General features: G+C 39.8%; 2 protein-coding genes across 2 annotated transcripts; both read left to right on the top strand.

Annotated features, from left to right (window-relative positions):
• Window positions 1-5,329: 5,329 nt before the first annotated feature.
• LOC139443752 (homeobox protein OTX1 B-like) lies at window positions 5,330-6,555 on the top strand. The gene is made up of 4 exons (XM_071224674.1): window positions 5,330-5,425; window positions 5,542-5,643; window positions 5,931-6,121; window positions 6,228-6,555. The coding sequence occupies exons 1-4, from the start codon at window positions 5,330-5,332 to the stop codon at window positions 6,553-6,555; spliced, it is 717 nt and encodes a 238-aa protein (XP_071080775.1).
• A 2,991-nt stretch (window positions 6,556-9,546) lies between these two features.
• LOC139443753 (homeobox protein OTX1 B-like) lies at window positions 9,547-10,772 on the top strand. The gene is made up of 4 exons (XM_071224675.1): window positions 9,547-9,642; window positions 9,759-9,860; window positions 10,148-10,338; window positions 10,445-10,772. Exons 1-4 carry the CDS (start codon window positions 9,547-9,549, stop codon window positions 10,770-10,772), a joined length of 717 nt encoding a protein of 238 aa, XP_071080776.1.
• The last annotated feature ends 265 nt before the right edge of the window (window positions 10,773-11,037 follow it).

Below are 11,037 nucleotides of genomic sequence, written 5' to 3' on the forward strand. Positions count from 1 at the left end.
ACACCAAGTTAGTTTCACAGGCGTGTAGTGGGCTCTTATTAGCTTCAACACAATAGCATGTCTCGGACTAACAACAATCTCTTCTCTTCTTCAGCCTCCACTACCTACCCAGCACTGGACCCGGCTGCTCCTCAGTGACGGACTACGACCACGTCTACAACCCCCTGATGTATCCATCATCACACAACGTCTACAGCGCACTCACTGACGCAGTATCCTGTACACGGCCTACCCAGAATACTCTCCACTACCCACATCTGATGACGGAAACATCCTTCCAAGTCACACCATGCCAGCAACAGTGGACAGAGTATTCCAACCAGTCCAACTTCAGCTCTCCCGGAACTCCATACTACCAGAATTATATACCCCACTTCAACTTCCTAAGTGATCAGATGACATTTCCCCAGATGGGCGTCTAGAACCTTCGGGGATGTATTCGTGGCCAGACGAAGCACGAGGGCGTAATTTGTGCAATATGCACTGCAGTCCAATGTTCAACTCATCTTGGGCCTGCTTTGTTACTATTAATGTATATATTGTTGTGTTTACGTTATGGATTGCAACTGTCATTTGAAGAGGACTGTGTAAATGTTTCTGAGATAATAAACATTATCTGAAAACTATCATTTCCTGTTCTTATGAAACACGCATTTTCCCACTTTCATGTAAACCACGATTACAAATATCTTACTGATAAACAAAGGATCCTAAACAGGCGAATCTTGGATTCGAACACATGATTGGTGGATGTTGGTTGGACTAAGAGACAAACCTCTGCACCGTTCAAATGAATCTGCTTGAAGGAAACTTTTATTGTGAAATTTAACCGTTCTTTAGGTTGTGTGATATGAAATATAAAGCATTGTATAAATCATTTTTAGCAAAGCTACCCTCACAGGTATAGATCCTCACCTCCTTGGAAACATGTGTGTTGCAACTGCGACAGATATCCTGCTTTGCTCAGGTCACATTTAAGAGTGTTGTGGTTACATATGTTCCATCGTATATAGGTAATAACTAAAACATTAAATGAAGCTATGTTTTCACACACTATAAGGATTCCTCGCTAGGGTTGTAAATGTTTTGTCCCTGTTTGTTTATGAAATTGTCCCACAAAACAAGATGGACATTTAAACGTAGTGTCCACACAGGTGTGCTACGTAGGGCGGCCTCTTTGATGTAGGTGTAAAGTTTTGACAGGTAAGTGAGTACACGCTCACCTGGCGGAGGCTACTTTAATGTACCGCTACCTCGTCGACGACTGCTACCGTTTTAATTAGGTAAACAAAGATATAGTTCTTATTGCTGTGAAAACAATCAAGATGTTTCAACTTAAACAGCATGGCGGCTATACATGAAGAAAGAATTCCTGATTATTAACAACACAGACGTGGGAGTAATGAGTGGGTGGTGTATGGTGGTTGACTTAAAAGAAGCCCGATGGTCATGGTACGGGTATAAAGTCGAAAACTTCCATCCTTGAGTCATCAGTCATAGAGCTGCCCTAATCGAAACCAGCAAGACTTGTCACCGAGACCATCTTCACATTTCGAGCATTTTCTCTTTTAAAAGTATTCTATACAATTACCACACTATAATGAAAGTGAAGAGCCCCGAAACCAAGCCAAGCAAGTGCACCGTCAACAAGACAATCGTTTCGGCAAGGAACAGAATCAAGTACTCTGCTAGTCAGGTAAACATTTAATTGCTCGAAACGTCAATAGGAAGAAAACATAAACTATTGTTATTTCAAAAGTAAATCGCAATACAAATCTCTCCAACACCATCAACATCGACGTAGAGAGACTATCGGTAGGTAAATCCTCTTTATTAAACTTAACAGAAGTTCTCGAAAGAGATAATTGATCGCACAATACACAATATCATAGTGATATAAAAATCAAAGTAAGTACACACCAAGTTAGTTTCACAGGCGTGTAGTGGGCTCTTATTAGCTTCAACACAATAGCATGTCTCGGACTAACAACAATCTCTTCTCTTCTTCAGCCTCCACTACCTACCCAGCACTGGACCCGGCTGCTCCTCAGTGACGGACTACGACCACGTCTACAACCCCCTGATGTATCCATCATCACACAACGTCTACAGCGCACTCACTGACGCAGTATCCTGTACACGGCCTACCCAGAATACTCTCCACTACCCACATCTGATGACGGAAACATCCTTCCAAGTCACACCATGCCAGCAACAGTGGACAGAGTATTCCAACCAGTCCAACTTCAGCTCTCCCGGAACTCCATACTACCAGAATTATATACCCCACTTCAACTTCCTAAGTGATCAGATGACATTTCCCCAGATGGGCGTCTAGAACCTTCGGGGATGTATTCGTGGCCAGACGAAGCACGAGGGCGTAATTTGTGCAATATGCACTGCAGTCCAATGTTCAACTCATCTTGGGCCTGCTTTGTTACTATTAATGTATATATTGTTGTGTTTACGTTATGGATTGCAACTGTCATTTGAAGAGGACTGTGTAAATGTTTCTGAGATAATAAACATTATCTGAAAACTATCATTTCCTGTTCTTATGAAACACGCATTTTCCCACTTTCATGTAAACCACGATTACAAATATCTTACTGATAAACAAAGGATCCTAAACAGGCGAATCTTGGATTCGAACACATGATTGGTGGATGTTGGTTGGACTAAGAGACAAACCTCTGCACCGTTCAAATGAATCTGCTTGAAGGAAACTTTTATTGTGAAATTTAACCGTTCTTTAGGTTGTGTGATATGAAATATAAAGCATTGTATAAATCATTTTTAGCAAAGCTACCCTCACAGGTATAGATCCTCACCTCCTTGGAAACATGTGTGTTGCAACTGCGACAGATATCCTGCTTTGCTCAGGTCACATTTAAGAGTGTTGTGGTTACATATGTTCCATCGTATATAGGTAATAACTAAAACATTAAATGAAGCTATGTTTTCAAGGCTTGAATGATACATTTGGCATCAAATAACACTCATGTTAAACTTTGAAGCTGCTCAGTTACGGTCAATGTGATATCCCGATCTATGCCTGTAAGGTATTATCAACAACTTTCGTATGCACTTGTAATCGCCATGTTGCGTATAGGAGCCAAACCTTCATGCTGACGTTATCGGATTATCGGGCGCTTCCTTTGGATACCATTGTCTTAAGCAGATGTCGACACAATTTACCGTCTGGGAGCGTAAAACATATATACATGCATAAGGCGTGTCGGACAAACCAATTACGTCAATCAGTACTGTACATACATTATATACCACTAGTTCAAACCATTCATTATTTCATATGGCGAGAGATACAGACTGGTAAACGGGAAATTTACCCATAGGGTGACCCTTGTATTGCAGAAAAGCCAAGCAAGTAATGGTACAGCAATCACAGTTTAAGGTGTCATTTACAGGTATTTGGATTATTACCACGAAAAAGTACATGGCAATAGTTTCAACAGTTTTAAAAATAGTTTGCCAAATCAATACTGACATTAATTTCTTCATAACCATCATTTAGGATCCGATTTTCTATCATAATACCATATGGATCTTCCAAATGTTATATATCAATTTATTTATGTGTCAGTTTAGGTATGTAATGTGTATTTTATTATCATATTGTGAGGCGCTAAATATACAGGTGAGGAACATCAAACGTCCCATGAACTACTTGAACCTTACCCCTCTATAAATTGTAAATATAGTTGCTGAGTTTTCAGCTTCATGTTGGTTGTGAGACTTCATTAAATATTAAGTACCAAAAACGTCTCTACACTATGGTGGCAGCCAACTTCTACTAATATTTCGATCAAATGATAATATACCTTACGTCGGAATATATGCATCGGAATATATAGAATCTGAGCGTGATCTTGAAATAGCTTGGCACATCCGTTCAGTTAGCATAGAGTAAAATATTTTGAAGTTAATAAAGTGAAATATAAATAGCTACAAAGAGAAAAGTAATTTTTACGTGTTATCGGTGGTTATGATGAACATGTAACTTGAAAATTGCAAGGTTTTTACCAAACCTAAAATTCTTAAGAGAGGCGGGTAAAGACAATAAAATAAACTTTCCATATTCATATTAAGAATTTGTGTCAAACACACACTCGATTGTATAATTCCGACCATATCATGAGTATGTTTCCATTAGTCGCCATCAAATAGTGATGATACCAGATGTTGGCGAAAAGGCGAGCGTATCCGGCTCCGCTATTTCCCCAGTTGCACCCCGTCACAAACACATGCAAAACCAAGGCAATTGTTCACCCGAAAAAAAACAACGGAACAAGTTAAAAAGGGAACTGTATCAAGCATCATTTGGTCACTGGTGCGTCAAATTTGGAAATGTCATCCACATGTCTACCACAAAAGCTTTAAAAGCTTTATGTTGTAACTAAGAACACTCTTTGAAATCATCGTGGAAAGAGCTTGCTCGAGTGAACCTCAAAAGTTGTGAAATGTAGACAACTGGGAACCATTTTTCTTGGCTCACGACATATATACGCCTTATTTCTTTTGAACAAATACATGATCATCGAGATTTTTCTGTATCCTCTTATTCCAAAGATGTTCAATTATATAATGGATATGCGTTTCAAGCTTATTACGAGCATAACTGTTTCACACAATAACAAATAAGTCATCCTTGTGAAGACTACGGTACTGTTAATGTTTGTTTGTTTGTTGTTTAACGCCGCACTCGGCAATATTCCAGCTATATGACGACGGTTATTGTTAATGCCTGGCCCTTCCACACACTATAAGGATTCCTCGCTAGGATTTGTAAATGTTTTGTCCCTGTTTGTTTATGAAATTGTCCCACAAAACAAGATGGACATTTAAACGTAGTGTCCACACAGGTGTGCTACGTAGGGCGGCCTCTTTGATGTAGGTGTAAAGTTTTGACAGGTAAGTGAGTACACGCTCACCTGGCGGAGGCTACTTTAATGTACCGCTACCTCGTCGACGACTGCTACCGTTTTAATTAGGTAAACAAAGATATAGTTCTTATTGCTGTGAAAACAATCAAGATGTTTCAACTTAAACAGCATGGCGGCTATACATGAAGAAAGAATTCCTGATTATTAACAACACAGACGTGGGAGTAATGAGTGGGTGGTGTATGGTGGTTGACTTAAAAGAAGCCCGATGGTCATGGTACGGGTATAAAGTCGAAAACTTCCATCCTTGAGTCATCAGTCATAGAGCTGCCCTAATCGAAACCAGCAAGACTTGTCACCGAGACCATCTTCACATTTCGAGCATTTTCTCTTTTAAAAGTATTCTATACAATTACCACACTATAATGAAAGTGAAGAGCCCCGAAACCAAGCCAAGCAAGTGCACCGTCAACAAGACAATCGTTTCGGCAAGGAACAGAATCAAGTACTCTGCTAGTCAGGTAAACATTTAATTGCTCGAAACGTCAATAGGAAGAAAACATAAACTATTGTTATTTCAAAAGTAAATCGCAATACAAATTTAACACGTTTTCATCTCCACTATCCATATCCACAGTTGAGGCAACTGGAGAAGGTATTCGTGTCCTCTCAGTATCCTGACAGCTCCATCTTGGAGGATCTCTCCAACACCATCAACATCGACGTAGAGAGACTATCGGTAGGTAAATCCTCTTTATTAAACTTAACAGAAGTTCTCGAAAGAGATAATTGATCGCACAATACACAATATCATAGTGATATAAAACTCTCTTTCTTGTCCCCTTAAATGTACATAGGACCCATGAAATGTACTGAAGTGAAATTCTCATTTTTACTGCTTTATTCAGTTTATATGGTAGACTTAAAGAATTGTTGGATATTTCATTTCATAATCTTTTCAACCCATATAATAGACCCTGATTTCATTAAATGTCTCGATAATAATGACCTCTCTCTGCCATACAGATCTGGTTCCAGAACCGCCGTTCCAAGTTCAAGCGTCAGTCTAAAGGTGCTCACGTGAACTGGATGAGACAGCAACTGTATCAACAAGGAACATCACGGTCACGTGACATAACGGCTACGGACAAGTGTCACGTGCTCACACCACCAACGACTTCCAAGAAAGATGACGTGAAAGACAAACCCAAATCAAAGTAAGTACACACCAAGTTAGTTTCACAGGCGTGTAGTGGGCTCTTATTAGCTTCAACACAATGGCATGTCTGTCTCGGACTAACAACAATCTCTTCTCTTCTTCAGCCTCCACTACCTACCCAGCACTGGACCCGGCTGCTCTTCAGTGACGGACTACGACCACGTCTACAACCCCCTGATGTACCCATCATCACACAACGTCTACAGCGCACTCAGTGACGCAGTATCCTGTACACGGCCTACCCAGAATACTCTCCACTACCCACATCTGATGACGGAAACATCCTTCCAAGTCACACCATGCCAGCAACAGTGGACAGAGTATTCCAACCAGTCCAACTTCAGCTCTCCCGGAACTCCATACTACCAGAATTATATACCCCACTTCAACTTCCTAAGTGATCAGATGACATTTCCCCAGATGGGCGTCTAGAACCTTCGGGGATGTATTCGTGGCCAGACGAAGCACGAGGGCGTAATTTGTGCAATATGCACTGCAGTCCAATGTTGAACTCATCTTGGGCCTGCTTTGTTACTATTAATGTATATATTGTTGTGTTTACGTTATGGATTGCAACTGTCATTTGAAAAGGACTGTGTAAATGTTTCTGAGATAATAAACATTATCTGAAAACTATCATTTCCTGTTCTTATGAAACACGCATTTTCCCACTTTCATGTAAACCACGATTACAAATATCTTACTGATAAACAAAGGATCCTAAACAGGCGAATCTTGGATTCGAACACATGATTGGTGGATGTTGGTTGGACTAAGAGACAAACCTCTGCACCGTTCAAATGAATCTGCTTGAAGGAAACTTTTATTGTGAAATTTAACCGTTCTTTAGGTTGTGTGATATGAAATATAAAGCATTGTATAAATCATTTTTAGCAAAGCTACCCTCACAGGTATAGATCCTCACCTCCTTGGAAACATGTGTGTTGCAACTGCGACAGATATCCTGCTTTGCTCAGGTCACATTTAAGAGTGTTGTGGTTACATATGTTCCATCGTATATAGGTAATAACTAAAACATTAAATGAAGCTATGTTTTCAAGGCTTGAATGATACATTTGGCATCAAATAACACTCATGTTAAACTTTGAAGCTGCTCAGTTACGGTCAATGTGATATCCCGATCTATGCCTGTAAGGTATTATCAACAACTTTCGTATGCACTTGTAATCGCCATGTTGCGTATAGGAGCCAAACCTTCATGCTGACGTTATCGGATTATCGGGCGCTTCCTTTGGATACCATTGTCTTAAGCAGATGTCGACACAATTTACCGTCTGGGAGCGTAAAACATATATACATGCATAAGGCGTGTCGGACAAACCAATTACGTCAATCAGTACTGTACATACATTATATACCACTAGTTCAAACCATTCATTATTTCATATGGCGAGAGATACAGACTGGTAAACGGGAAATTTACCCATAGGGTGACCCTTGTATTGCAGAAAAGCCAAGCAAGTAATGGTACAGCAATCACAGTTTAAGGTGTCATTTACAGGTATTTGGATTATTACCACGAAAAAGTACATGGCAATAGTTTCAACAGTTTTAAAAATAGTTTGCCAAATCAATACTGACATTAATTTCTTCATAACCATCATTTAGGATCCGATTTTCTATCATAATACCATATGGATCTTCCAAATGTTATATATCAATTTATTTATGTGTCAGTTTAGGTATGTAATGTGTATTTTATTATCATATTGTGAGGCGCTAAATATACAGGTGAGGAACATCAAACGTCCCATGAACTACTTGAACCTTACCCCTCTATAAATTGTAAATATAGTTGCTGAGTTTTCAGCTTCATGTTGGTTGTGAGACTTCATTAAATATTAAGTACCAAAAACGTCTCTACACTATGGTGGCAGCCAACTTCTACTAATATTTCGATCAAATGATAATATACCTTACGTCGGAATATATGCATCGGAATATATAGAATCTGAGCGTGATCTTGAAATAGCTTGGCACATCCGTTCAGTTAGCATAGAGTAAAATATTTTGAAGTTAATAAAGTGAAATATAAATAGCTACAAAGAGAAAAGTAATTTTTACGTGTTATCGGTGGTTATGATGAACATGTAACTTGAAAATTGCAAGGTTTTTACCAAACCTAAAATTCTTAAGAGAGGCGGGTAAAGACAATAAAATAAACTTTCCATATTCATATTAAGAATTTGTGTCAAACACACACTCGATTGTATAATTCCGACCATATCATGAGTATGTTTCCATTAGTCGCCATCAAATAGTGATGATACCAGATGTTGGCGAAAAGGCGAGCGTATCCGGCTCCGCTATTTCCCCAGTTGCACCCCGTCACAAACACATGCAAAACCAAGGCAATTGTTCACCCGAAAAAAAACAACGGAACAAGTTAAAAAGGGAACTGTATCAAGCATCATTTGGTCACTGGTGCGTCAAATTTGGAAATGTCATCCACATGTCTACCACAAAAGCTTTAAAAGCTTTATGTTGTAACTAAGAACACTCTTTGAAATCATCGTGGAAAGAGCTTGCTCGAGTGAACCTCAAAAGTTGTGAAATGTAGACAACTGGGAACCATTTTTCTTGGCTCACGACATATATACGCCTTATTTCTTTTGAACAAATACATGATCATCGAGATTTTTCTGTATCCTCTTATTCCAAAGATGTTCAATTATATAATGGATATGCGTTTCAAGCTTATTACGAGCATAACTGTTTCACACAATAACAAATAAGTCATCCTTGTGAAGACTACGGTACTGTTAATGTTTGTTTGTTTGTTGTTTAACGCCGCACTCGGCAATATTCCAGCTATATGACGACGGTTATTGTTAATGCCTGGCCCTTCCACACACTATAAGGATTCCTCGCTAGGATTTGTAAATGTTTTGTCCCTGTTTGTTTATGAAATTGTCCCACAAAACAAGATGGACATTTAAACGTAGTGTCCACACAGGTGTGCTACGTAGGGCGGCCTCTTTGATGTAGGTGTAAAGTTTTGACAGGTAAGTGAGTACACGCTCACCTGGCGGAGGCTACTTTAATGTACCGCTACCTCGTCGACGACTGCTACCGTTTTAATTAGGTAAACAAAGATATAGTTCTTATTGCTGTGAAAACAATCAAGATGTTTCAACTTAAACAGCATGGCGGCTATACATGAAGAAAGAATTCCTGATTATTAACAACACAGACGTGGGAGTAATGAGTGGGTGGTGTATGGTGGTTGACTTAAAAGAAGCCCGATGGTCATGGTACGGGTATAAAGTCGAAAACTTCCATCCTTGAGTCATCAGTCATAGAGCTGCCCTAATCGAAACCAGCAAGACTTGTCACCGAGACCATCTTCACATTTCGAGCATTTTCTCTTTTAAAAGTATTCTATACAATTACCACACTATAATGAAAGTGAAGAGCCCCGAAACCAAGCCAAGCAAGTGCACCGTCAACAAGACAATCGTTTCGGCAAGGAACAGAATCAAGTACTCTGCTAGTCAGGTAAACATTTAATTGCTCGAAACGTCAATAGGAAGAAAACATAAACTATTGTTATTTCAAAAGTAAATCGCAATACAAATTTAACACGTTTTCATCTCCACTATCCATATCCACAGTTGAGGCAACTGGAGAAGGTATTCGTGTCCTCTCAGTATCCTGACAGCTCCATCTTGGAGGATCTCTCCAACACCATCAACATCGACGTAGAGAGACTATCGGTAGGTAAATCCTCTTTATTAAACTTAACAGAAGTTCTCGAAAGAGATAATTGATCGCACAATACACAATATCATAGTGATATAAAACTCTCTTTCTTGTCCCCTTAAATGTACATAGGACCCATGAAATGTACTGAAGTGAAATTCTCATTTTTACTGCTTTATTCAGTTTATATGGTAGACTTAAAGAATTGTTGGATATTTCATTTCATAATCTTTTCAACCCATATAATAGACCCTGATTTCATTAAATGTCTCGATAATAATGACCTCTCTCTGCCATACAGATCTGGTTCCAGAACCGCCGTTCCAAGTTCAAGCGTCAGTCTAAAGGTGCTCACGTGAACTGGATGAGACAGCAACTGTATCAACAAGGAACATCACGGTCACGTGACATAACGGCTACGGACAAGTGTCACGTGCTCACACCACCAACGACTTCCAAGAAAGATGACGTGAAAGACAAACCCAAATCAAAGTAAGTACACACCAAGTTAGTTTCACCTGCGTGTAGTGGGCTCTTATTAGCTTCAACACAATGGCATGTCTGTCTCGGACTAACAACAATCTCTTCTCTTCTTCAGCCTCCACTACCTACCCAGCACTGGACCCGGCTGCTCTTCAGTGACGGACTACGACCACGTCTACAACCCCCTGATGTACCCATCATCACACAACGTCTACAGCGCACTCAGTGACGCAGTATCCTGTACACGGCCTACCCAGAATACTCTCCACTACCCACATCTGATGACGGAAACATCCTTCCAAGTCACACCATGCCAGCAACAGTGGACAGAGTATTCCAACCAGTCCAACTTCAGCTCTCCCGGAACTCCATACTACCAGAATTATATACCCCACTTCAACTTCCTAAGTGATCAGATGACATTTCCCCAGATGGGCGTCTAGAACCTTCGGGGATGTATTCGTGGCCAGACGAAGCACGAGGGCGTAATTTGTGCAATATGCACTGCAGTCCAATGTTGAACTCATCTTGGGCCTGCTTTGTTGTTACTATTAATGTATATATTGTTGTGTTTACGTTATGGATTGCAACTGTCATTTGAAGAGGACTGTGTAAATGTTTCTGAGATAATAAACATTATCTGAAAACTATCATTTCCTGTTCTTATGAAACACGCATTTTCCCACTTTCATGTAAACCACGATTACA

This window comes from Haliotis cracherodii, unplaced genomic scaffold, assembly GCF_022045235.1.
Source record: "Haliotis cracherodii isolate W230 unplaced genomic scaffold, xgHalCrac1.p SCAF_5, whole genome shotgun sequence".
NCBI classification, from domain to species: domain Eukaryota; kingdom Metazoa; phylum Mollusca; class Gastropoda; order Lepetellida; family Haliotidae; genus Haliotis; species Haliotis cracherodii.

Coding starts and splice junctions, on each gene's coding strand:
- LOC139443752 (XM_071224674.1), top strand. CDS start 5,330: ATGAAAGTGAAGAGCCCCGAAACCAAGCCAAGCAAGTGCACCGTCAAC. Junction 5,426..5,541: donor TCAAGTACTCTGCTAGTCAG/GTAAACATTTAA, acceptor CCATATCCACAG/TTGAGGCAACTGGAGAAGGT. Junction 5,644..5,930: donor TCGACGTAGAGAGACTATCG/GTAGGTAAATCC, acceptor TCTGCCATACAG/ATCTGGTTCCAGAACCGCCG.
- LOC139443753 (XM_071224675.1), top strand. CDS start 9,547: ATGAAAGTGAAGAGCCCCGAAACCAAGCCAAGCAAGTGCACCGTCAAC. Junction 9,861..10,147: donor TCGACGTAGAGAGACTATCG/GTAGGTAAATCC, acceptor TCTGCCATACAG/ATCTGGTTCCAGAACCGCCG. Junction 10,339..10,444: donor AAAGACAAACCCAAATCAAA/GTAAGTACACAC, acceptor TCTCTTCTTCAG/CCTCCACTACCTACCCAGCA.